This window comes from Dermochelys coriacea, chromosome 3, assembly GCF_009764565.3.
Source record: "Dermochelys coriacea isolate rDerCor1 chromosome 3, rDerCor1.pri.v4, whole genome shotgun sequence".
In the NCBI taxonomy this organism is placed as follows: Eukaryota; Metazoa; Chordata; order Testudines; family Dermochelyidae; genus Dermochelys; species Dermochelys coriacea.
This window is the reverse complement of record NC_050070.1, coordinates 15,132,140-15,160,008: the sequence shown is the minus strand read 5'-3', so window position 1 is coordinate 15,160,008 and position 27,869 is coordinate 15,132,140. Positions and strand designations below refer to the sequence as shown.

The 27,869-nt window shown below is 42.9% G+C and overlaps 1 protein-coding gene across 5 annotated transcripts in view; it reads left to right on the top strand.

The window, feature by feature from the left end:
• The window catches only part of RCAN2 (regulator of calcineurin 2), a 173,306-nt gene that overhangs the window by 76,736 nt on the left and 68,701 nt on the right, over positions 1-27,869 (top strand). Inside the window, exon 1 of one of the 5 annotated variants that reach the window (XM_038396419.2) lies at positions 19,044-19,381. The exons of the other annotated variants lie outside the window; for them this stretch is intronic. Within the exon in view, the coding sequence (XP_038252347.1) occupies positions 19,295-19,381 (87 nt within the window). The 5' untranslated portion in view covers positions 19,044-19,294. Of the gene's footprint in view, positions 1-19,043; positions 19,382-27,869 lie in introns of those variants that run through there. 5 annotated transcript variants of the gene reach the window in all.

Sequence of the window (27,869 nt, the reverse complement as noted above, 5' to 3'; positions counted from 1 at the left end):
TAGTTCTTTTCCCTGGCCTTGCTTTCCCTTCTGGGAGCAAGGTTCTGAGTTTTGGCAAAGCCATGTCAAGTTACATAGCGACAAAGCACTATAAAAAGCTAGCATTACATCACTGAAGAGAAGCATCATGTTACAACTGCATACACCAAAGGCAGTAAAAGATGACTAATATTCTGCAAACTGGATTTTCAGCAATGTGAAATTCTTTATCGACTGTGGGGTCCTCGTAGACCTGCCTTTGCGCTCAGTTGAATAACTTATCTGAGATTAATGTACCAGCCACAAATCAGATCAGAGGAAAACATTGTTATCTTCTGGTATGCATAAGAAAGGGTGGTCCTCTGTTCTTGTATTTTTTCACACAACTCTGAATGCTGGTAATGAATGTTCTATTTCTTGACCTGAATTGTGTAGTGTTAAGCAGAATACAAAGAATCTATACTATAGAATAACGCTGTATTTTTTTCTACTTCATTGTAAAGTACAAAGGACAATTTCTTTTCGAATCTTGCTCAGGTCTATTTTGCCAGAAGATCATGGATTCAAATTTAAGACTTGTGTTCATAATCAAAATGCTAATTAAAACATTAAGATTGCAGACTTAAAAGTACTCAGAATCAGGAAATGCAGAAGTTAATTTCAGCAGCACATTACCATTTCTATACAAATGTGAAGTACGCATCATATTTTCTATTCTTGCTTTGGTTTTGATTAAATGTGGTGTTTAGCGTATGGGGCACACTAAAGGCTGTCAATAAAAGGTAATGATAAATGACACAGGGATGACATCATGGCTCAAGAGGGCTATAAAGCCCCTTTATATAGCTCTGTTGGAACTGTCTGGAATATTGCATTGAATTGTGGGCACCATATTACCAGACAGAAACTGACAAATTGGAGTTCATTCAGAAAAGATCAACAAAAATGCCCTCAGTGCTGGAGTAATTGACTCCAGGAAAGCTGAAAAGAGCTAAATATGTATAGCTTGAGTAAGAGCTGACTAATGTGAGATAAGTTTGTAACACTGAGGATAAAAAATAGTTGTTTAGGGGTGGCACAAGGGAGCATAACAAGGAAATGTTTAAGTGAATACTACAAAAAGCTTTTCCTGCTTAAGATCTATCGAAGCTGACTAATGTGAGAAGTTTGTAACACTGAGGATAAAAAATAGTTGTTTAGGGGTGGCACAAGGGAGCATAACAAGGAAATGTTTAAGTGAATACTACAAAAAAGCTTTTCCTGCTTAAGATCTATTAGGCCGTGGAATAATCTCGAGAAAGAAGTGGCAGAAGTTTATTTGGGCATTTAAAATTAGTTTGGGCAAAACACCAGAAAAGGTACTATACTTATAAAGAACAATTCTGCACTGACATACTAGTCCTTTCTCACTTCTGACTTGCAGAAGTTTTTGATATGTGATGGACAATGTGACTGAATTAATGATTTTAAGAAATTTTAACTTTGCATTGTCTGACTTTAGTGATTTTTTTCCCACTGTGCAATCTTAATGTTGCATTAACACACGTTCTTTTTACATTTTAATATAACAAGTCCACTAGCTCTTCATACAATCTCCATCTTGACTGCTACAATCTAGCTAGTGATCTGAACAAACGCTCCCCAGGAGTATCAATCTATCATAGGCTCACCTTCAGGCAGTGGCATCACTTATGAGGCTTAGAGCTCTTGAACAATCAAAACTTTTAACAGCTGGCACTCTCCAGAAAACAAACAACTCCGCAGGACAGATTCTGCCAAAAATATAAAGTAACCAAAAGACCGGCATTACCAGATTCATCATTCTCCAAGGCAGAACACATGCCAGCAGCTTAGTAAAGAATGTTGTGAATAAGTTGCAAAAAACTTTAAAGACTAAAAACACCTGCAGCTATAACTAAAGAGGCCTGTTACTAAGCTAAAAATACTTGTCCATTTAAACTTAACAAAGCGAAAGTTAAAGCAACTAAATTAAGAACCGCCGCAGGCCAGCCAGAGCCACAATCATGGCATTTCAGCTATTGCCTTGAAGAGGGTGCTGCCACTCAGCCTTCTTTACGTGATTAATGCTCTGTGCAGAGTAAAATAGCAGGGACTAGAGTGGACGATAGCTAAGGTCTTGTCCACACTGGCAATTTGCTTCACTTGCTGCCTGGGTTGTACTGCACTGCTGTGAACTCCTAAAGGAGACTGGAAAAGCCCCAATTTCAAGCAGGGATAAGTTATACTCCCATAAACAGTGGTTTTTACTCTCTAGGGTTGCACTGGTGCAGCTACACTGATGCCTGTAATTGGGTCAAATAAGATCTAAAACAGGGTTGGGGATTGGGAACCTATGGCCCATGGGCCAGATCTGACCCGTTGCTTAATTTCAGCTGGCCCGCGACAAGTCTCGGCACCCCCGTGGCCCTTGAGCCATGAGTGCCGGCTCGCACTGCCACGTGGGGGGAAGTCCCGAGCCTCTGCACCCCTGTGGGTAGGTGAGTTGAACATTTTATCTCTCTCTCAAAAAAAAAAAACCAAAAAAAAAAAAACCCAAAGCCCTAAATTAAGTTGCTTGTGTGTGGCCCATGATTGATTTTTTTTTTTCCTCTCTCCTGTGGGTCAATGGCCAGTGATGGGGAAAAAATGCTCCCCACACCTGGTCTAAAACCTTAGTTTCTGGGGATCTTGATGACCCAACACAACAACGTTTAGATTTTCTAAAGAGCTTCAAAACCAGAACTGATGCAGGCCTTTCTCAAACTTCTCCCAACCCGAGCAGTACTTAAATAACAAAAAAAAAAAAAAAAAAAAAAAAAAAAAAAAATTAGGTCAATTTAACTAAGGTTAACTGTAGTGCTCTTAGCATAAGGTGCTAATTGATATAGCAGGAAACTCTATAGGCCTATACTCAAGAACTTTTTTTTTTTAATACTTAGTCATTTTACCACGAGACTTAAACTTCTGATACTGGAATCCCCTCGCTGGCAGTTTAAACAAATTGATTTTAAAAATAACTTTTCTTTTTTTTTTTTTTTTCCTTCTTCCCAGTGAAGACACTACTTAACATACCAACATGTTCTGGGGGTCTGTGAAAGTGCTCATCACTGGATTAATGCAATTAATGCAGGATAAGCAGCGATAGATTGATCTGCAATCTTTTTTTCGTTTTTTTTTTAAAGTGTCCAGTGACTGGAACTTAACGATCTTAGTCCCATTTTCTTTTTACTTTCTAGAAGTTTACAGCAAATTTCCAGGTAGATGTGCCCCCATCTACATTTCTGATTGGTTTGTACTTATAAAAGGTATAACCAAGTTTAAGTAGCCACAGATATGTCTTAGCATGAAGAAACACATTTGTTCGCTATTTTTGGACACTTTTCTTGAAGGGGACATTGCTTTTATCAGTAAGAGTCTAAGGCCCACATTCACAAAGGGATGTGAGTGTTGTGATGCTGAGTGCCAGAATACTCTGTCACTGCCTGCCTTTTAACTTTGTTGCTTTGATTCAGTGCTCTGACACCAGGAGCCAGCCTACAAGCATAAGGTCCCACCCTGGCTCCTAACAATCTAGTTACTGCTTGCAGGATGACTTCAACAATCCCTTCTGGTCCTCAGTTGCCCCAAATCTGTGTCCGAATTTTAACTACCGGACACTTAGACTTTTCCCTTCTGGTTCATCACCCCCGAAAGGATGAAACCTGCTTCCAATTATCAGTTCACTCTGGCACGCACGCTCCATGCAGTTTGGACCACAGAGACCTGCCTGAGATAAAAATAAGCAAAAAGTTTGTTTGTTTAAAAATATCACAGATTCAAAGATGAAATCATAAGGAAAAGCAAACACATACGAGTTGCACAGAAATTAAGCGTAGACACGCAATCTCAGGCTTTGCATTTTGATATTTGCTAAATCCCCTTCTCTAACACAAGTTACCTATTGTCGCTGAGCAGTTTCCCAGCAAGCTCTCTGACTAGAGGGGATCCAGTTCTTCAGACAGCACCCTACTTAGATGCTGGCCCTCAGTTTCTGAATAGCCTCCACTTCAAACTTCTTCCCTTTTAATAGGATTTGCAGGATTTTTTCCTCTATTTTCTCAGACTATAGTAATTCATGATTACACAGAGCAGGATTTTTTCCCCCAGATTGAGTTTTTCTTTTCCATTTCCGGGGTTATCTATACTTGAACCGCTGCAGCATCTATAGCTTCAGTGTAGACATTCCCTACGCCAAGGGGAGGGGTTCTCCTGTCAGTTTAGGTAATTCACTTCCCCAAGAGGCAGTATCTAGGTTAATGGAAGAATTCTTCAATCGATGTAGCACTGTCTACACAGGGAGTTAAGTCAGTTTTACTATATTGATCAGGGGTGTGGATTTTTCTGACCTAATTTTCTAATGTAGACTAGACCTAGAGTTGTTTCAGTGTTTTCCCATTAACTTTAATGGTCCATCATTGTCTCTCTTTTTGCTGGGCAATACTAGATGCTTGGAGCCAGTTTAGTGTAAACATCTAGCCTTGGAGGTGCCCTCCCTGCCCGGTTGCCTCACCACGCTGTGGGAGGTGATGCTGTAGTTGCACTGTAGTTACAATTGCAATTTTCTACACACACACACACACACACACACACACACACACACACACAATCTCTATACATAGCTCATAATGACCATCAAGCTCAGGACATTGTAAGTTTTCATAAAAGACCTTTACTTGACATATTTTATACGCAATATATTGCCTACAACCAGTTGATTCAATTGCTTGTTCATTGGGGTTCAGACCCTCTGTCCTTCCTTGGGGGGTGTCTGGATTCTGATTGTCTCAGGTGCCTAGAAAAATCATTGGAACAACAATAGAATCCATAAAGCCTGAGTTAGGTGTCTTGGCTCCCTGTACAATGAATGGGGGGAGAGATGCTTCTTAAGGTCTGTCTACACTACAATTAAAAAATCACAGCTGGCCCATGCCAGCTGGCTCAGGCTAAGAGGCTGTTTAATGTTGTCTAGATGTTTGGGCTCAGGTTGCAGCCCAAGCTCTGGGACCCTCTCAGCTCGCAGGGTTCTAGATCCTGGGCTCCAGCCCAAGGCTGAATGTCCTATGCTGCAGTTAAGCAGTCCCGTAGCCTGAGCCCTGCGAGCCTGAATCAGCTGGCACAGACCAGCGACTGGTTTTGAATTGCAATATAGCCGTGCCCTTCAACTGAGACCCACAAAACCCAGCACAATCGGCACAGAGCTGCCTATGGCAGATGCCAATGAGAGGCATGCATCCAATGCTCTTACCCCTCTTACCAAGTTCGGGGAATGTGTCTGGGATTCAGCGAGGCGCCTCTCTGCCTGTGATCCATAGCTGGGAACCGCTGTCCTGGAGTCAGTTAGGCTTAGACGCCTAAATCATGTCCGGCAAGAATGCATTCGGTACCTGCCTCACTCCAGACAAAATGACTGGGAGGACAACAACCTCCATCATAGCCTTTAGCCCAGTGGTTAGGGTTCTCATCTGGACTGTGGGAGGCTCCCTGGGGTTCAAATCTGCCCTCTGACTGATAAGTATTTCAACAGGGATCTGCTCCCTCTCAGGTGAGTGCCCTAACCACCGGACTGTGGGATATTCTGATGTGGGTCTCTCTCCATCTTGCCTATTGAAGTTGTTCTGCTTGAACTGTATAACTGAATAATCAAGTATGAACTGGGCCAGAGAGAGCAAGAATCACTGCACAGTCCAGTGCACTCGGTGGAGAGGTGACAGATCCCTGTTTATATCCTTCCTCCGCAAGCAGACGGGGGACTTGAACTAGGGGTCTCCCATATCCTGAGTACCCTAACCACTGGGCTCAAGGTTCTGAAGGTGCGCTCTCCTCCTCCATTTTGTGTGGCGTTAATCAACCCCTGAGCATGCCAACTAGACTGAGTTGCACGGGCAATCTAAGTGTTCTTCTGCCTATCTTCCCCAGTTCATGGATCATTCTGGGGGGTAGGAGTGAGATGGGCATCTGGATGCTTCATGCGAGGCAGCAGTGCATATGGCCAGCAGCAGAAACATAAGCTCCGAGGGAAATTTTACTGCAAAAGCTTTGCTGCAGAGTGAGTTTGGGCACCTACCGGGTTAGACAGCAGCTGAGCAGGAGTTTTGTGGATTGTAATGATGCCTAAAACTGGACTTAGGTTCCTAAATCCCAGAGTTAGGCACCTAAATACCTTTTTGGATCTGGGCCTACCTACTTATATGGCCCCCATAGACATAGTAACTGATTGTTTCATAGATGTTAATCAATTTATCCTTGCAATACCACAGTGACATAGAGAAGTCTGGTGTTTGCTATAGGATTGCAAGGGGATAATTTCACCCAGGGGTTACTAGCACATATTCAGAAAAGGGGACCGTCATTTCAGATAGCCCAATTACCAGTACTTAAAGGACACTGCAGGTGTTGATTGCCTTGAACTTTTACTCTGACCAGGCTGAGTTCTTCAGCAGGGCTTAACACAGGGAGTGGGAGCCCAGGCAGGAAACTAGAACAAAAACTTTCTGGGGTTGGATGAAAAAATAGTCCCTGAAGACCAGGGAAGAAAGTAGTAGAGACTGCTGGGGTGTAGAATGAGGCCAAGTCTACATTATGGACCTATATTGGTATAATCACATTGCTCAGGGGTGTGAAAAATCCTCACCTCTGAGCTACACAGTTATACCAACCTAACCCTTGGTGTTGACAGCACTGTGTTGATGAGAGAACGTCTCCTGTTGGCATAGCGACTGCCTCCTGGGGAGGTGGATTAACAACACCCTCGATATAGGAACATCTTCACTTAAGCTTTATAGTGGCACAGCTGCACCGGTGCAGCGTTTTAAGTGTTGACCTGCCCTGACTCTGAGTTTGCAGAGACTGGGGTGTCTGAGATAAAACAGATAAGCGTGCAGATTAGAATCCCTTTTCTTTTATTTTTTTTTCCTCTGTTGAGAATAAACAACACTTTGTTTGGATAAGGCTGTTTTGGGTCACTGTATTCACCACCGGTCACTGCTCCTGAAGGGAAGATTTGCAGCTGAGGAATCATGTTTGGCACACAGGGTGTGGTAGCCTCAGCCCTAAGAGTGGGAGAAGTGGTATATTCCATCCCAAAACAATTGGAGCCAAGAGACCTAAAATCTGAGGGATATGAACTCAGAGATCAGCACAGGAGACACAGATGCAGCTAGCCCTGAACCTGCTTCGTCCTTGGTCTCTCCTATTAGATCTGTACTTACGCTTCTGTAAGGCATTTGATTTGGTACCTCACAACACCTTGATTAAAAAAAAAAGTAGAAAGATATCAAATCAACGTGGCATACCTTAAATGGATTAAAAGTGCCTAACTGCTAGGTCTCAATATGTAATTGTAGATGGGGAACTGTCACTGAGAGGGTATTTCCAGGGGACCCACAAGGATTGGTTCTTGGCCCTATGTTAGTTAACATTCTTATCAATGACCTGGAAGAAAAGACACAAACATCATTGATAAAGTTTGCAGATGACAAAAATTGGGGGAGTGGTAAATAATGAAGACAACAGGTCATAGAGTCAGAGCTATCTGATTACTTGGCAAGCTGGGTGAAAGCTAATTTAATATGGCAAAATGTATTAATCTAGGAACAAAGAATGTAGGGCATACTTATGGGATGGGGGACTCATCCTGGGAAGCAATGGCACTCAAAACAAATTTGGTGGTTTTGGTGGATAATCAGCTGAACATGAGCTCCCAGTGTGATGCTGTGCTAAAAGAGCTAATGTGATCCTAGGATGCATAAATAGGGGAATCTTGAGTAGGAGAAGACAGGTTATTTTACCTCTATATTTGGCAGTGGTGCAACTACTACTGGAATATTGTGTCCAGTTGTAGTAACAATTCAAGAGGGATGCTGATAAATTGGAGAAGGTTCAGAGAAGATCCACAAGAATGATTAAAGAATTAGAGAACAGGCCTTATAGTGATAGATTCAAAGAGCTCAGTCTATATTTATTTTAAAAAAGAGAAGGTTAAGGGGTGACTTGATTACAGTCTGTAAGTATTGTGACGGGGCAAGGCCAGATGGCTATAGAAAAGTAGGGGAGATAGATATATTAGCTCCAGGCTAAACAAATCCCTGGTAACAGGGTTAAGTGAAATGGAAGCTGCTCCAGGTCAATTAAGACACCTGGGGCCAATTAAGAACTTTCCAGAAGGCAGGGAGAAGGCTATGTTGGTTGGGACACCTGAAGCCAATTGGGCTAGCTGAAACTAGTTCAAAGTCTCCCAGTCAGTCAGGTGGGATGTGTGTGTCAGGAGCTGTGGGAGGAAGTTGTGTACTACTCAGCCTCTCCAACCGCACATCATGTCAGGCACAAAGGAGGAGGCCCTGAGGTAGGGTGAAGTGGAGCTTGAGGAAGTGAGGGCTGCTGTGGGGGAAGTAGCCAAGGGAATTGTACATGTCATGTTTCTAAAAGGTCAGCTACCATAGCTGATACTATTAGGGTCCCTGGGCTGGAGCCCGGAGTAGAGGGTGAGTCTGGACTGCCTCCTACCCCCACCTTTGCCCCCTGATTAATCAGTGAGACCGGGAGACAACAGAGACTGTGCAAGGAAGGATAACTTCTCCTCACCTCCCTCACTGGCTTATGATAAAAATGGCTCCGTAGACTGTGACCCTTCTTTCTAGAGAGAGAAGGGTTACGTGGAGAGTCACAGTGAGCCTCTGAGGCTAGCAAAATCCGCCAGGAAACGCGGGACCCACAGAGGCAAGGACAGAGCTTTGTCACAGTATCTACAGGGGGAACAAATATTTAATAATGGGCTCTTCAATCTAGCAGAGAAAGGTATAACACTATCCAATGGCTGGAAGTTGAAGCAAGACAAATTCAGACTGGAAATAAGGCATATGATTTTAATGGTGAATAATTTAACCATTAGAATTTCCCAAGGGTTGTAGTGGATTCTTCATCACTGACCATTTTTAAACCAAGATTGGATGTTTTTCTAAAAGACCTGCTCTGGAAAATGAATTTGGGGAAGTTCTATGGCCTGTGTTGTACAGGAGGCCAGACTAGTTGACCACAATGGTCCCTTCTAACCTTGGAATCTTTGAGACTGCCAATAACACTGATATTTAGTGTCATTCAGGTAGCAGTTTGTGTTATGTGAATACTTCTCCACTTAGAACTGGGCTGAAACCTCATACCCCATTTTGGAGCCATTGGGAGAGCTTGATATTCCATTGCACGTTCCCAAGTCATCTAAAATCCCTTTGTGCTCTGAACACTAATCTAGAACCTTGGTTATATCTGTAAGGGCTTGGCTACACTTACATTTTATAGCGCTCTAACTTGCTGGCTCAGGGGTGTGAAAAATCACCCTCCTGACTGCTTCAAGTCAGAGCACTTTAAAGTGCTATTGTAAACATGCTCCGAGCACTGGAAACCATGCTCCGAGCGCTGGGAGCTAATGCCCTCTTGGAGGTGGATTACCAGGAGCATTGGGAGAGCTCTCTCCCAGCGATCATGTGCGATCACACTCGCACTTCAAAGCGCTGCCACGGGAGCGCTCCCATGACAGCGCTTTGAAGTTTCCAGTGTAGCCATGCCCTAATTCTCTAACTGGGCAGATATTTCCCTCTGCCTTGAATGGAGGTGAGGGTGGATAGCTGATGGTGTTAAATGTAAGGTGGGAACAATTTGTTTTTCATGAATGCAATGGGAGAAGTGAATATCTGCATTTAAGAATGCCTGAAACTAAATAAATCCCTCATCTCCCCCTTTAAAATATTTGGGCAATGACCGAATGACTGCATGAAGCATCGTATTTAATGTTTCACTGATTCATTAGGTGGTGTTTGCTGTCCTGTTTGATAGTTTATCTTTTTTCCCTTGAGCTGGCTTGATTTTGCTGGCTTGTCAGTAAGCACTGTTTTCTGTCAGAAAGGCCATTAAATCTCTCACCTGTATATCCTGCGCAGAGCTGCGGTTAGCAGATAAGGTCTCTCACAGCTGAGAGCATTGGTATTCCAACCTCTGTCAAGGGCATTCTGCCTTGGGAAAGCATCTCAAATGACAATGAAAATAAAAAGACATGTTAAATAAATATCCTTAATGGGTAGGGCTGACACACAGCCACAAGTAAATGGAAGTGATTTTAAATAAATATTTTTAAAAAATTAGATCCCCAATCATTAATAGAATTCATCAATACATTTGAATTTGACACACACATAAATACATACATAAAATTACAGCAACATCTGTCCCAAAGAGCTTATAATCAAAACAGACAAGACAAAGGATTCAGGAAAGGTGTGCTGACCTCCTGTTGAATACCTTGGCCTGCATAATTTGCCCAAAGGTCATGTAGGATGTTTATGGCACAGCCAAGACTTGAACCCAAGCCTCTTGAGTCCCAGTTCTGTGCCTTAACCAAAACCATCCTCCCAAAGTGAACTGAAATCATTTTTTACCTACCATGACTCCTAGTTTATATCCTTAGGATTTTGGACAGCTCCTGCAGCTGTTGATGGTCCTAGTGACATCTCAAGTGCAGTTAAGACCTACATATCCTGTGCTGTTTGTCATTATTTTTAACTGTATTGGGGTAAAACAAAAACTCTGAACTGGAGTACTGGAAGGTAAGAGGCAGAGGGGCTGTTTGTAGGTAGAGATGAGCCTGAGCTCTAACATTCACATCTGGATTTTGAGCTCTCAGGGTTCTAGGAATTCACACCCATGGCTTGTAGTAACCGTAGTTTTTAGGAACATAACCAGTTTAATTTCTTTTCATGATTTCACTAAGGGCTGACTCTAGCCTTGGAGACCATGTGTGTTTCGGGAGACCTTGCTTTTAAACAACCTCTCCCGCCATCAACCCAGAACCTTTCTGTTCTGCTGGCCTGCTGCAGACTCCTAGCTCTCCAGCCTTACCAGATTAACTGAAAAGGCTCATTTCCCCCACTGTCCCCATTCCTGAAGCCCATTTGACCATCCTTTCATACAAAATCCTTCAAACTCTGTTGCTATTACAAGCACCTTATACCTCCCCCACCCCGATTTGTAAACCACTCCCGCAGTCCTCTGACAGTGGGCGCATCTGCCGGAAGTGCTACGTATCGTATGTGGCACAGTTTCCCATAAAACCAAGGTCTAGCCTTGATTTCACTTCACTTTTAGGCAGCCCTCAGTTTTATGTGCTTTTTGGCATTGCGGAGTGAACTTGTACATAACACATGCTCAACAGGTTGAGCTAATAACTGCGCTTTGATTTCCTTTCTTTTGAATCATTGTGTAAAAATGAAAAGAAACAGAAAGCCCAGTAGATTAGAAGGCAAATATGTACATCTGGGAGGTAGGAAAGTATTATCCTCCCTGTGTTCCAGATGGGGAAACAGAGGCAAGAGCAGCAAAATGACTTGCCCAAGGTCCAGAAGTCAGTGGGATTACTTGTGTGTAAAGATAAATAGGCATGTAATCTGCAGGATTGGAGCCTTGCAGTATAAGCCATTTTGGATAAAGACTGTGTGTTCTGTAGTTGCAATCCCTAACGCAGTGTGACACTTACCCTCACGTGCTACTACAATACAAATAACTAACAAAAAATAATTGCACAGCTCTGCCTCAGAGCTGAAAATTAACTGTATTCCTAAATGAGACTGCAGAATCAGTGGTTCTAGGAACATCGCCATTTATTTAAGCACCAAAGTGCTTTTTGACCTTGGCTAAATTGTATTTTCTGATTGCTGCTCATCTGTTTTATGGAAGACCTCTTTTTCCTCTGTGTGTGTGTGTGTGTGTGTGTGTGTGTGTGTTTTTTAATCTTGGACTACCAAATTCCTTTTTCCCTCTCCTCTTGCTCCCCACTCAGCTTAAAAGTAGGTTTGGAGAGCTATAGATGCTCTCATAAGAGAAATTTCCTGAGCTGCAAAAGAGCTAAACATTTCTTACCATAAATAAAGGTTCCCTTTCCAAAATTCAATGACAGCCAAGGCAGCCTGTAGCTAAAGATTTTGCGAGCTCTAATGTTCCTGCAGCCAAAAGCTTATCAATTTCAGGAGATCATTTTAGCATTGACTAAGCTTTTTTTTTCCTTCCCTAGTCAAAATTCTATAACCGGTGGTAAATCTCAAAACCTAATGATTAGAAATACCAAGTATTTCTAGCTGAAACACTCAAAAAGTCTCATGATTATTTGTTTAAAATAGACATGGAGTGGAGAGGGGCTTTTTTCAGTGTTCTTGTCAAGCCACAATTCAATGGAACTTTGGATGGAGGGACAGTTGCAGCTAGCAAAGATTGATGGTATTGTAGGTGCTGGATACACAGCTGCTGCTTGCTTATCATGAAATTCCAGTTAATATATTCTGGCCTGAGAAGATTTGGATTTGACGTACAATTTATCTAGTTAGCATCACTGAAAAAATTCAAAGATGCTTTATTTGATGTCGTCTTTATTGATGGTCTTCCTTTAAAAGTATCTCGCCTCTGGAAATTTGTTCAAGCTTGATAATACTTCAGAACTTAGAGCAAAAGTAGTCCAATACAGATGGTTTTTTCCAGGGCCTAATTATTATGGGTTTAGCCAGTTTACTACATTCCTGGAAAATTGACTAATGGGCTTGGACCTGAAGCTTTTTGGGCCTAGGAAAGGTCATATCCCAGCAGAGTTAGAATCCACATGTAGCAACCTAAAAAGACACTTCATTGAATAATTCAGTGTGGAATGTTCATTGGCCATTGTGCTTGGGAATATGGGTGGGCAGGGTCTCTGGGATGGTGTTTAGCCAACAGTGAACCATCCTTTCAATATGGGGAAGGCTCGAGTGGTTCAGAGGTGTGTTATGGATGCCAACAAGATACTGTCCCCACATCCTGATCCTAAAGAAATGCAGCCGACTTCGAAGTAGAAATCAGTTAAATGTCCTTGCCCACAACAAGAAAAGAATTGCACAAAAAAGAAAATTAATGAAATTGAGAGCAAAATTCACCATTGCTCACCAATAAACAGTACATCTGTCAAGGCTGGTTCCCCACTGTGGCACTCGAGTGCAGAAGATGGGGCCTGCAAGGACTTTAAAAATTATACTTGCCACTCCAGTCTTGTATTAACTCCCACGGTTACAGCTTTTCTCTGACCTGGATTGGTAGATGCTGCAATCACCCAAGTGCAAAAACCCCCTTTGAGAACCCAGGAAGGCTCACTTAAGAATTCCTTCCTGTGGGGTACCCTCAAGTTCTTTTCACCCCCCACTTCCCCAGGGGAGAGCTGAGAAGAAAAACAAAGGAAACCACCTGTTGACACCAGCTAATTAAACAACATGTGCACAATCTCTTAGGACACAAAAATCCAATTCTTTTCTTTTTAAAAATAAAAATAAATAAATTTTTATTTAAAAAAAAAAACAAAAGGAAGAAAATACATCTGGGACTTGGGCTACTGCTAGATTTAAAAAGAGCAACTACAAGAATTAAGCATCAATAATAGTTTTTGAGGTCCAGCTTAAAGGTTCCAAGCAAAACAAAAGCACCTGGGATTAGCGCAGAGGAGTCCACAAGCCAAAAAGAGGAATAAAAGGGATTAAACCTAATCACGTCTTTCTAGATATTTCCTGATTTACTTACTTAACCTCTGATTTGGGGTTTTAGAGGAGTAGTTTCTAGGTATGATACCAATGATTTTTCATACCTGGCCCAAGCTTCTCACAGCGTAACGGCTCCCTGTCCTGCCTCTCTCCGAGAACAACAGCAGACAGACAAAAAGGGAGCCTTGTTTCAATTTTAAAAGTTCTAGCCTTCCCATTGACTCTTTTCGGCCACTTACTTCCTTTTACCTATGCATCGCAGTGAGACTTTTTAACCCTTTACAGGTAGAGCAATTAGAGAACAACTACTAAGAGAGATTTTATAGCGCTGGCTGGCTGGGTGTCCATAAAGGGAGCGATTCCCCCCCCCCCCCTTCATTATCACAACATCACTATACAATTATTGCAAGATGAGGCCAGTCCAGTGTTTCGATATTTATAACACACAGTGCCTTTTGTATCTACTATTATTTTAGTCTAGATAAAGCTGGAGTATTTTTAATATTTATGATGATGGACTTTTGGGGGGAAGCAACAGATCATTATAAAAGTCATTCTAGGTGCAAGAAAGCCAGGGAGCTTGATTGAACTTCTGCTCTCCCCTCGCATCCCTTGCAGTGAGTGAGTGGTAGTTGGAGGGGGAAAAAATCCTTAACTGTTGCTCTGCCACACACCTGAAAGACTCCATGGTCCATTTGTGGGATTCCGTTCAAACCCAGATGGACAGCTGGGGCAAGGACCATTTTATTGTTTTGTGTTGTAGAGTGCCTAGCAAATGGGATCCTAGTCCAGGACTGGGCTTCTAGGCATTACCATAGTATTACCGCCATTCGTAATAATGTGCACAATTCTCACATCCTGAGAGAGACTGTTGCACCTGTTCATGAATGATCAACAGCAGATATTCCAGTTCCCAGGTATTTTGTATCTGATACTGATACTGAGAACGGATATGAGAGATACAGATACCTCCTCAGAGATGCTGAGTGCCTTCCGTCCCATAGGGCCAAATCAGGGCAATTAGTTTGAGGACCTCAGGATTTGGCCCATTTACTTCATTAAGAGTTGAGGGCACTAAACACTTTTCTGTTTCAGATCTTAAGCTCTCTAGGCACTGCTTAGGTTTATCAACTTATGATTTAATTGCAACTGTGATCATTTTTTCATATTATTAATTATAGCAGTATAGCAGTAGTGCCTAAAAGCCCAAATCATGGACCAAGGCCTGAAAGATGGTCTCTGTCCCACAGAGCTGATCTTCCATTGTTTGTTGTTGTCTGAGCTCTTCTGTCTGAAGGGTTGGCCATGATTCTTTTCTCACTCTGGTGTAAATCAGGAATGGCTCCATTAGTGTCAGTGGAATCACACTGGTGTATATGGGGTGGGGGGGAAATCTGGCTCCTAGAGTTTTGGTGTTCAGCAATACTGCAAGTTTTAAAGCCCATTTGATTATTTCATAAGGGCATTCATAAAAACATAAATCTTTTGACTGCCCTAACCCAGACCAGTTTCATAGGAGGTCTCATTTTCTTTTAATTTCCACCTCTGAAGCATCCACACACGGTGCCCATCTACATCATTGCACAATTTTTATGATGGGCAAAGCAAGAAATATTTATTGGAAACTTCAAGTGACTAATCAAAATATGTTGGGAAGGAACTAGGAGAAATGACAGAGGGACTCATTCAGCATCTGGTAAGAGCGTGCAACTCCATGACTTCATTACATGGCTGTCTCATGGTTTCCAGATGGAGTTCAAGATGTTGCACTGTAAAGCCTTCAGTGGCTTGGGACAAGCCAACTTGAGAAATGCCTCTATCCCCTTGTGTTACTACCACCATTCCGAACATTAGAAGTGTGATATCTGGAGAGTTTATGGGTAAATGAGTAGGGCTGAAATCTTATGATGTCTGTTACCTGGCCATAATTGGTTGTGGGAGTTTGGTGGTGGAAGTTTTTTATTCTTATACAAACTGAAGTAAATACATTAATGATCTGGAATTATGTTAATTAAGACCAGACAAGACTGTAAGGAGAATTTCAGAGAGGCCTAACAAAGCTTGGATAAATGCAGGGCATGATAGAAGATGAAAATTAGTTTTAACAGATGCAAGGTGATGCATGTTGGAAGAAATAAGTTGAATTACTCATAAACCCTGCTGGGTTTTATATTAATGTAACCACTTGGCCAAAAAAAAAAAAGGCAAAAAATAGCTGGGTGATGCTGTAGACAGCTCATTAAAAACATTTCAGTATGCAGTGGTGTTCAAAAAGCATACAAGATGTTTGATTGTGTTAGGAATATGTTAGGAATGGGCAAGAAGAGACGGGAAACTAAAATAGTTAGAGGCACAGAAAGCTGCCCTTGTGTGTGGGACTGTTCAGTTTAGAGACAAAATGTATAATAGGGGTATGATAGAAGTACAAAAATAAATAACAGGATAGAGAAGGTCAGTTGGAGCTTCTGTTTACTGATTTTTCATAATAGAAGGATAAGGGGACATTCTATGGAATTGAAAGGGAACAAATTTAAAACTTTTAAGAGGAAGTAATTTACTACACAACACATAACCTGTGGAACTCAATTCCATAAGATCTTGTCCCTTCACCTTTCTTGATCACTGTGGCCAATACACTGTCTTTCCTGTCACTCAGGTCCATAACCTGGGCATCATCTTTGACTTGGCCCTCTCTCTCTAGATCCTCACATCCAGGCTAAGTCTTGCCTATTTTTTCTGCATAATCTCTCTAGAGGTCTCATATATTTTTTTCTATCCATCCACACATCTGAAACTCTTCTCCGGGCTGTCGTCATTTCATATCTCAATTACTGCAACGTTCTTTTTCTTGACAAATCCAATCTTGCCCTGCTCATATCCATTCAGTATGCTGCTTTAAAGATCTTATTCATAGCCTGTCGCTTTGACTATGTCACCACTCTTTGCCCCTCTCCACTAGCTCTCCTTTTTCCACCACATCCAACATAAGGTAGTTGTGGTCACTTACAAGGCCCTCCATGGCTTATCCCTATTCTGCCTATTATCTCATTTGCTATCAAAATGCCAACTCTCTCCTGGGATCAGCCAATGATGCTAGTCTTCAAAGAGCATCTTCATGCTTTCTGCCATGTTGCCCCTCATACCTGGGAGGAGCTCCCTGTAAACATCCAGATAGCCACCCTGTTGTCCTCCATTCTTAAAAATCTCTTTAGTCATGATTCCTACAAAAAAAAAAAAAAAACCTCAGCAACAGTTAAACTGCTGGTGTGCTGAGACTGCTGCCAATCATATTGTCTAACATTCTTACTCATTTCCTTCTGCTCCCCAATCTATCTGTCTGTCTGTATCCACCCATTTTCTCTTGCCTTATACAGTAGTTGGATTGCAGGTTCTTTGTCGTAGGGACTGTCTTTTTGTTCTGTGTTTGTTTGGCACCTAACACAATGGGGTCCTGTTCCATGACTGGGGCTCCCAAGCGCTATCACAGTACAAATAAGAAAGGATAATTAATGATGAGGACAATTCAGAAAAGGAGTCGATAACTGTAGTAGTGGGGACATCCTGCTTGTATTAGGGTACATTTTTAGAAGGTTATATTAGTTTGTCCTGATGGAGAATAATTAACCATGAACTATGGAGGTCAGGAAGAAACTTCATCTATGAGCAGGTTACGCTATAATTAATTACTGTGGGATTTCTTGCACAGTATCTGGTGCTGGCCCTGTAAGGGAGGGGATACTGGACTGGATGGATTTGGTGTGACAGTTTGTTGCAGGTATTCAAATCCAGCGTTTTGGTACAGAACTATTTATTTTCCCCAAAATGTGTTTTAATTTGGAATTTCATTGTCTTTCTGTCTGTGAACTGATTTATCCTGGAATCTTGCCTTTAGGCTTAAAACAAAACTGTTTCAATTGAGCAGATATGCCAGCAGTGGCTGTTATTTATGGATCAACACAGATACGAAACATTACCTGCCCTCTAATATAAAAACCTCAGGAACAAAAAATCAACTTGAAATATTGCCACAAACTATGGGATTAGTTATCATTTATATTTTACATCAACAAGGTTATAAAGTCTATAACTATGTATTACGGGGTCATCTAGGAGCTCTAATCATGGACCCCATTGAGCTAGATATTCTGAAGGTGTGTGATGGGGCGTATGCTGAGAGTTAGAGAACAGCTCTGGGCCCCGAAGGCCCTACCCAGCCGCTCCCATTGGCCATGCTCATACTGGAGGCACAGCTCCAAAGGGAGCAGCTCAGTTCAGTCTGGGCAGACAGAACAGGGGAGCAGCCGTGCACTGCCAGTTCCTGCAAAGAAGCCATCGGGGCTCTACAAAGCTGAGACCAGTTCCCACTGCCGGCCACCATAGGCCCTTCACCCCACAGACACTGGGAATAACAGGGCATGGTTGATAGAGGAAGTTTCTTTGGAGTGGGATCAGAGAGAACTCCAGGGGGAATCCCGAAACAGACCAGTGTCACTGACTGAGGAACCAAAGCCAGGGTAGGAAGTTGCCCAGGGAACAGGCTTAAGGGCACCAGCACCTAGATCACATATTTGAGCTATTATTCACATGGTCCTAGACTAGAACCTGGAGGAGCTGGCAGGGCCTGGGTTCCCCTACGCCTGGCTGTTAACTCTCACCACTGGGTGTTACAGCCCAGACCACCATGACTAGGCAGTGCTGCCAGGTTCGGACTTCAACCCCCGACAAGGGGTAAATCAGCTTTCCTTCACTGAACTCAAAGCAGTTAAACTGACTTACACCAGGTGAAGATCTGCCCCATATGTTCATTAAGGAACAACTGTAAGGGTGGGTAAGATAATGGTGGTCCAGTGAAGAGTCCTCGTTTGAAGAGTGTTTCTCCTTCCAGTTGTTTTTTGAGAAGGGTGCCAAATTCCTCTTCGCATACAGCTAGCCCTTATAACTACCTGGTTTTAGTTATTGCTATCTGTGTGTACAGATACAGGATCCAGTCTTGCAATGTGCAAATCACCTCTTGCAAGGTGGCTGGACCACCTTCCACTCCAAGGGGTTGTATTCTGTAGCTTTTCCAATACAAACATGCAGCTGTTTTTAAAAATAAATAAATAAATAAAATCTACATCACAATATTAGCATAAGCCGTACAATCACACACACACACACACACACACACCTTGCATCCTCATTTCCCTTCTCCACCCCCATTTTATTTTTAAGGTAGAATAAATAAAATCTTCCGTCCCCATGTTCGACTGCTTTAAATGCTGATTAATTTACACCCAGAGTGGAGCTTTCAGTGTCGGGAGATCTTTTTTTTGCCAGCATAAGCACTCGGCTGAAACAACATCTATGACTCAGTTGCCAGCGAATTCTGCCTGAATTGATTCAGTCAGAGTTCAGACTTAGCACATAATCATGTTCAATTTGATCCACTGCGCTGCCTGGAGATAAAAGGGTTGGGAAAAAAAAAACAGATTTAGCTTGTGTCAGTCTCTGTGGTGATGTCATTGCCAGGAGAGATGGAATAGGGCTGTTACTAGGCTGTGCCTGCTCAGTTGGTGGGTGCACTAGACAGAAGCAAGGAGCGACTCCGTTCAGTGCAAAGAGTCTGCTTCAGAGGCTTACGGCTGTCGTCAGCCCTGAAAGCAGAATTTCGGGCTGTTCAATAGCCATACTGAGCCAGGCTTTCTCATCATTCATAACTCTCTGAGGCCGCCTAACTCTTTGTGTACAAGAGGGGGGGGATGCCAGCCCGTAGCATGGACTGTGATGTCTCCACTCTGGTTGCCTGTGTGGTGGATGTGGAGATTTTTACCAATCAAGAGGTTAAGGTATGCACTGCAATCTGTTTGTTACAGATCCTTCTTGTGAGAGCCTTGAGAGTAATAGGAGTTGGTGTAGAGCAGTTTAAAAGAAGTAGGCAGATGAAATTCTAGTAAAAACACATGCCGTGCATGGATATCTTAATTACAGCAAATGAGCGAGACTGATGATTGCTTTTCATTAGGTTTTGATATGCTAACAGAACAACCTTCTGTTTACCATTTAATGATACAGGAAAGATGTTGCATAACTGAAGTCTGCATGTTTCATCTTGATAACAAAAATGACTCATTTTTGATTTCTCAAAGGTATTTTTAATCCAATATCGCTTTCATAGCTCTAAGCCGCCATAAATACCAATTTCTGCTTGACAATTCAGATATGGAAACAGTGCATTGGTTTGTGTCTTAGCTTTAAATGGCTCATTTTTTTTCACACAATTGAGTAGCAGCAATTTATTGTGGTCTTCATGATTCCTTTCTTAGAGTCAAATCAACTATTACCTTTTATTAAAGGGTTAAAATGTGTAGTCAGTATTTTTGGTGCATCCGCAATGTAGCTGTATGTAAAAAGCTGGGCAACTTATGTATAATATGAATGACCTGAAACCAATGCTTTATTCTAAGGCTTCATATGCTACACTCATCATTCTTGATTTTCTGCAGTAGTTGTCAAATAGTCATGGGTAATTGCTCCCTGATGAAACTAATTATCTTTTTCATTTATTCTTATATTACCAAAAGATAACCCCAACAAATTAAGTTTTGAAAGAGGAATTTTAAGTGTGACTTTCACAAATCATCTCTCAGAGCTCAGAGGTAAAATGCAGTGAGATGTAGCATCTTATTTAGAGGACATAGATACAAACAACTGAATACAGTGCACTAGCCTTCCGGTTTTGGAAGGTGAAGGAGGACAAAGGGAGGGTCTGTGCTAATTTAGGGCAAGAATTTGAACCCATTCTTCTAATTACCCACATGAATAGTCCCACAGAAGTAAATGGGACATACTTGTGTGAGTAAAGGATTGAGAATTTGGCCAGTAGTCATTTTCCAGCAGACTGTACTCTTTATTTAACATTGTATTGCTCTGTTAATGTGCGGTCAGGTAGTACTATGTGCACTGTGCACAGCTGCTCATGTGTTACCAGCATGAAGCTGTTTAATTCAAGAGGCTGTCTTTTTTTTTCTTTTTTTCTTTTAAATGCAATAGCTTTATTACAGTTAGCAAACAGATTCAGAAAGTCCAGTTGCTGATGCGTATTTCAGGGGTGCTTGACAACACTCATGCCAGCGCTGACATGTTTCCTGTAGTTGAAGTGGTGCAGTGATACGGACATGTTTGATTGTGCTTATGTCTGTTCATCTAAAAACATCATAGATCTGAAGTTTGGAATTTTAAGAAGTATTCACAGGGACTCACAAGAGAGTGAACTGTGCCTTTTAACATCTTATAGAATTTTATGCTGAATACAGATTATGCAATAAAATTATGGTGCTATTTTTAGAGCCTGTTTGTACTACAATAATGACAGCACCCAATCCAGCTCTTGTACAAGTCAACAGAAAGACTACTATTGACTTCAGTAGCAGTTGGATTAGACTCAGCATGAGTAGTTTCAGAGTAGCAGCCGTGTTAGTCTATATTCGCAAAAAAGAAAAGGAGTACTTGTGGCACCTTAGAGACTAACAAATTTATTTGAGCATAAGCTTTCGTGAGCTACAGCTCACTTCATCGGATGAGTAGTATCATGCAGGAAGAACGTGGGGTGAAAGAGAGCAAACTGGTTAAGGAGATGTTGAAGGAATTGGCACATGGATCCACAATTTAGCAATTGAGAGGGGAAGGGATTATGTATCAGACTGTTTAGATGCACGGTTTTTTCTTTGCTTTTGTTGAAAACTTCTTTGACTCAAACATCTGAACAAAGAGCAGGGAGAAAAGACTCTTCGTTAGAAAATGAACGTTCCTGACACTTAAAAGGTGGAGAAAGCTGCTGCTGCTGCTGTTTGGTCCTCCAAGGAAACTTCCAGCAAAAACAGGGGAGACTGGTCTCTGAGTTCTGCTAGGGACTTCAGTATTGCCTTTGATTTTTACATAGAAGGATCTAAGACACTATGGTGATGGGCATCAGCATAAAACTTGATAGATAGATAGATAGGACTTGACATTCCAGTATTTCTGTGGTTAAAAAAAATCATTTTTGGGGCACGTGGGCAGGGTGATTCAGGGGTGGAGTGGGGTAGCAAACATAGGCACAACACCTTTTTTCCAATGCTGTTAATGCCTTAAAGTTGATTTGCAAAGGGGGAAACTGAAATTCTGTGTTCCTGTGGTTTAAGCTATTGTACTGCAAGATTGCCTGTTGTTGTATTTGTAGTGCCCCCTCTCCACCTGGTTACCTCCTTTAATGCCAATGCGCTTACAGGTTTTGATGGACAGGTCTGGGTTCTTTTGGATCATGCCACCCACTCAGCAGGGTGTATTTTCTTTTATTCCTATGAAATTATTTGGCGGTGCCTCCACCCCCCTCGCTCCTTCCTGGCAGGGTCATCAGGGCAGTTTGGGCGGAAAATTCTAACTACAGAGTAATCCCCTCTTACTTGCCAGATAGTTGGAGACCTCCAAGAAATAACACAAACACATAAAAATATATTCAACACAATAATTATATTAAACAGGAGACAAATACAACATAACAGGGTAAAACACTATTTTTAGGGTCACCGGCGCCCACACTGCAAATACCCGTGACTTGATGTAACAAATGTAAAATTAGTGTCCTGTTGGTACACGTACTTTGTTGGGGCCCTTGATGACCTATGACCACAAAATTCTTCTCTGCAGTGGTTTAGCAGCGTGGCTGACTGGGTTCAGTACAGCCCAAAGGACTCACAAGTGGGAGAAGGTGGTAAATCCATCCACAGGTGTAATATGCAGCAGATTATAAAATCCTCAAACCCTTAATCCCTGGTTTGAGGACACAGTTCAGGGAGTAGGGGGTCCCCAGAACAAATTCCCTGACTGACTGACTAAATGATGGTGCACTCATAAACTCCATGAATGATCCTCAGGTTCGAAGATGACTCTGGACTCCTCAGTCACTGCAGCGGGGCTGCTCTCTGCTGGAAGGGATCTTCCTCAGGCAGGAATCTAGCTGCGTCGGTCCCAGGATTTCCCCTCACCACAAAGAGGTGCAGGGCTCAAGGTTTAGGTTACACAACTACACTAACATCCAAACGGTAGCCTCCTAGCCCAGCCTCCAGACACACACTCAGCAGGCAGCTTCCCTGGACTAGCAGACAGAGCAGAGCTGACCATGTGGTGACTGGTCTCACCTAGGGAGCTGGAGGGCGAACTCAGTCTGGCTGGGAAGTTTCCCAGCAAATGCTACAAATTGGGAATCATCAGTGGAGAAGGAAAAAACCCAGCTGAGGGATCTGCTGTCAGGTCCCTAGAGGCCTGTTTTCAGGGGGAACGCTGCATGCTGGCCTGGGACTCACCAGCTCCCCACACAGCCAGTCCTGCCCTTTTTCCTGGCTGGCTCCAGACTGACTCCCAAATGGCTTCTCCCTGGGAGGGCCTCTCCCTCCATATTGGTTGCTGGACGGACTCTGTTGGCTCTCCCTCCCTACCAGGGGCAGTGCCTCTCCCTGAGCTGCCAGCTGACAGAGCCCCAGGAATCTGTGAAATCTGCTTAGGAGTTACATATTGCTGTTTACTTGAACCCTGGACTGTAGGGAACTATCTCTCTCAGTATCCGAAAGGCACTTTATCTCAATAATAACTTGAACATATAGTGGATGACACTTTTCTTATAAGGTATGTGGTAGTTCATTAGGTTTTGCAATATGGGCTAGCAGTCATTTAGGAGTCAATCTTCCACAGCAGTGAGGAAAGTTTTAGCAATAAGACTCCTGTTACATTCAATGGACATTGGGTGGTGTCAACTTAGCCCATCTCATTTAATTAAACCCACAGTTATAGAGTTGAATTGAGGCCCAGAGAGCCATGGTGAATAGACTAAGGTGTCCAATCATAGGTTTAAATCACCTGTCCCCTTTTTCTTATAAATTGGCCCTCTGAATAATAAATATGACATTTCAGAGAGCAGATTAGGCTAATGCAGATGTTACCATTTTCCTGATGCAAAATTAATGGTGCTTAGTTATCAAGGAGAAACACCCAAGATTGTTTTAGATAAAATAGGTAAATATAAATACTAGCGATGGAAACGTCAAACTCATTTCTGCTCATGAAGTTACATAGTTCAGTTATATAATGAGAATTCTACTTTATTTTAATGCCTTCAGGTTGTCATTTTATTGTAGAGACATTTTTACAAAAGCAAGAAGTACCTTGATTAATGAAAATCTTGTTTATTTCTGGAAGAGAGATTTCAGACATCAGTGAAAAAGGAAAAGAGAAACTAGTATAAAAATGAAGGATTTTTTTTAAAGTTACAATTGAGAGATTCTTTGACTGACCTCTTCCGGACTGGGAATCTCTTCATTCCATCTATGTACAGCACCTTGCATAATGGGGCCCGATACCTGGTTGAAGTCTCTAGGCACCACACAATCCAAATAATAAATATTAATGATAAAGGATTATGAGCCTACTGTGTGCACCACAGCTATGGTACAGTGTGAAATATGGATGATATCTCAATGATGGGAAAAAGCTTTGCAGTATATGCAGAATGGCCATTGTTTTGTATTTAACCCATAGTGTGCACTTACAGGAAGCAAAGAGGAGCCATGCAGCTGTGGGAGAACTATTCTGACTGGCTCTGGGGACTTTGGGCTAATGCACATTGGAGCCAGATGTGCTATCTGCATTTAGACAGGGTACAGTGTGCATATCCCTATCCCATTTATTAGAACATAAGCTTTCGTGAGCTACAGCTCACTTCATCGGATGCTGTAGCTCACGAAAGCTTATGCTCTAATAAATTTGTTAGTCTCTAAGATGCCACAAGTACTCCTTTTCTTTTTGGGAATACAGACTAACACGGCTGCTACTCTGAAACCTATCCCTATCCAAGCTCATTATTGGATATAAGCATGGAGGGGTTCCGGCCATAGTTCTGCCCTTCCCTTGCTGCTCTCCCTTTGGAAAGTCTAGCAGTCTGACACCACTTCTAGACTTGGGACATTCAGGGAGTGCAAGGACAGTGATAGCAGTTCTCCCCTGAAACTGATCTGTTTGGCAGCCTTGAGCAGGTCACTTAATTTCTGTTTCTTACTTTTTCCAGTCGTGAAGCTGGCTAAATCATAGAGATGCTGGGAGATTTAATGTTTTTAAAGAGCTTTGAGATATCCAAGGGAAAGGCATTCAAAAAGGCAGAGTATTACTGCTCATTTTTGTATTGTCAACCCCACACACTGAAAAAATCATGAGTCAAGCTCCCAAACACTATGAGGTGGTCTTAAAAATCGCAAGATTATTATATAATAATACATTTTGAGTCTTTATTTGTCTTCTGGTTCTTGAGCCTTTAGAGTTCATGTTTTCAGATTTTGCTCCACAATCGTGGGGACTGTGTTTTTGTAAGCATATCTGAGCTGTTCATATAATCTCATGTCTCCAGGAGATGGCGTTTTAAGAAAAATACCAAATAACATGAGAATTGAGGTAGTGTTTTATAATTTCTCTTTAGAGTGCTTTTATGTCTGATGATTGTTTTCTCATTGGCATAATTGTTAAAAATCAAGCAGAAATGTAATTACTACATTGAAACCATCTCTGAATTGAACACAAGTGCAATAGCTCAGCTTGAGGAAACTTGTACATGCGTGTTATCTATTCTTATATAGTACTTGATTAAGTAGAATAAATAACAAAGGTGGGGGGGGGGAAGCCTCTTTCTTTGGACCTGGAAAGCAGTCTGTGTCAGTATCAGTTCATGTTTGATAATAATAAATATTAATGAAAAAGGATTATGAGCCTACTGTGTGCACCATAGCTATGGTACAGTGTGAAATATGCAGGATCACTTTGGGGGGAGAGGATGTGGAGAAGATTACCTTTGAACATACAAGCAAGACGCTAGAGTTCAATTTAAAATAAGAGAGTTGTAAAGATAAATGTTTTACATATGTTTATAGGCTGGGTAATCTGGGCTCTGGTTCTCGGTATAAAATCCCAGTTGCCAGATGATTATAGGTTGTAAACATAGAGGCACAAAATCAACACGGATGCTCAACCTCTAAATAATCAGCTGCTTTCTGTGTGTGTGAAAGATTGTGTAAATGAAAAGCAACTGATAGCCCAGAACTTTGTGCATGTTTCTCTGGAGCCACAGGAACAGCAGGGCTACTACTAGTGCTTCGGGCTCTGCCCCATTACTTCTGTTCTTGTGGTAAGCCAGACTCTTAGCCAGTGACATGACAGTATGGGTTGGGGTGCCTGCTACTAGCGCAGAATGAAGCACTGAGAGGCACCTGTGATATAGCTCTTTTGGATGCTGCATGTTTCCCTTTCCAGCATTGTCCTTCCCCAGATTACCATGGAGTTCTGCAGCCTTTACACAATGGTCAAGAGCCTCCAAAGAAGGAATGGGTTCAGTCACAATGTTAAGTTATTTGGAACAATGATGTGACAAGACTCTAAGTTTACTTCCAGTAGGTTTTAAGACCTACAGAATCACTTGCATGTGTTTACACTGTGCCTGGCTTGGAGGAAATGAGCATTCACTGTAGTAGTTGAAGTCAGTGAGAGCTGCAGGTGAACATCAGGTGCATTATGCTTAGCATTGTTAAGCCATTCTATTAGTGTTTCTCAGTTGTGTTATAGAAACTATGGAACAAATGTGAAGTTAAGAACAAGACTGAGAGTTTTATATTCTCCCCCAGTCCGCCTTTCCATTAAAGGTCACACAGGGGTATTCTCTTTTAAGAGTGGTAATTAGACAACGGGCAATTTATAGTCAGAGTAAAGAAGATCAATAGGATGCTAGAATGTGTTGCTAGAAAATACAGTATTAGTCCAAGGAAGTGTGATTTTTCATGTAATGCCAATAGACCCCAGTCGTTGGTGGGCAGGATCAAATCTGGGGCCTCTGGAGCTTAGTGCATGATCCTCTTCCGCATGAGCTAAAAGTCAACTGGCTGTTAGCTAAGGCTATAGAGCAAACTCATTAATCCCTCTCTCTCCAAGTCATCTCGGTGCCACTAGATGGGACAGAACACCACACCCAGGAGGTGTGTGGGTTACATACTTCCCCTAGCTGAGGAAGCGGGTCGCGAGCTCCAGAGACTTTCCAGTTGAAATCTCGGACGAGCTCATACTTGTGATGCTGACAGACCCTGGTCATCTGAACCGGGGATCTCCTGGGTGTGGTGTTCTGTCCCATCTAGTGGTAGTGAGACCACTTAGAGAGAGAGATAAAATGAGTCTGGTCTACAGCCTTAGCTAACAGCCAGTTGGCTTTTCGCTCATGCGGTAGAGGCTCATGCACTATGCTCCAGAGGCCCCAGGTTTGATCCCACCTGCTGACGACCGGGGTCTGTCTGTGTTACATTTATTCAATAAGGCAGGAGTGGGCAAACTTTTTGGGCCGAGGGCCACATCTGGGTGGGGAAATTGTATGCAGGGTCGGGGCAGGGGGTTGGGGTGCAGGAAGGGGCTCAGGGCAAGGGATTGGGGCAGAGGGGTGCGGGGTGTATGAGGGAGCTCAGAGAAGGGGGTTGGGGCACAGGAAGAGGTTCAGGGCAGGGGCTCAGGAGGGGGCTCGGCATGGGGTTGGGGTGCAGGAGGGGTGCAATGGGGCTCAGGGGTGGCAGCAGCGCACACCGGGGCCAGGGCAGGCTCCCTGTATGCCTGCCCTGGCCCTACCTCCGCACAGCTCTGCTCCAGTGTGTGCTGCTGCCACCCCGGAGACGCTTTTAGGTAAGCAGTGCTGGGCCAGAGCCCGCCACCCTCCTGCACCCCAATTCCCTGCTCTGAGCCCCCCGCTGCAGCTTGCACCCCCCATGCACCCCTGCGCGGCCCCTGGGGGGGCACAGGGCTCCATGTGCTGCCTTGCCACGCCTTCAGGTACCTGCCCCGAAGCTCCCATTGGCTGCAGTTCCCCATTCCTGGCCAAATGGAGCGGTGGGGGCGGTGCCTGGAGGCAAGGGCAATGCACGAAGCCCTCTGTGCCTCCCACCCCCACCCCGGGGCTCCAGGGACATGGTGCCAGACATTTCTGAGAGTGGTGTGGGACCTGCAGCACCATGCAGGGACAATCCTGCAGGCCAGATCCAAAGCCCTGAGAGGCCGGATCCGGCCTGTGGGCCCTAGTTTGCCCACCCCTGCAATAAGGTCAGATATACTATGCAATTATGCTATTAAATGACACACCTTGATTATGTAGTGAACCACAAGGAGATGATACATTTTCAGTACATTGAAGAATTAATCATTATGACCACAGAGTCTGAACCACCTCAGTATAGGTACTAATGGGTCACTTACATTTCATGAATATAATTATTTGGCTAGCATTTTCAA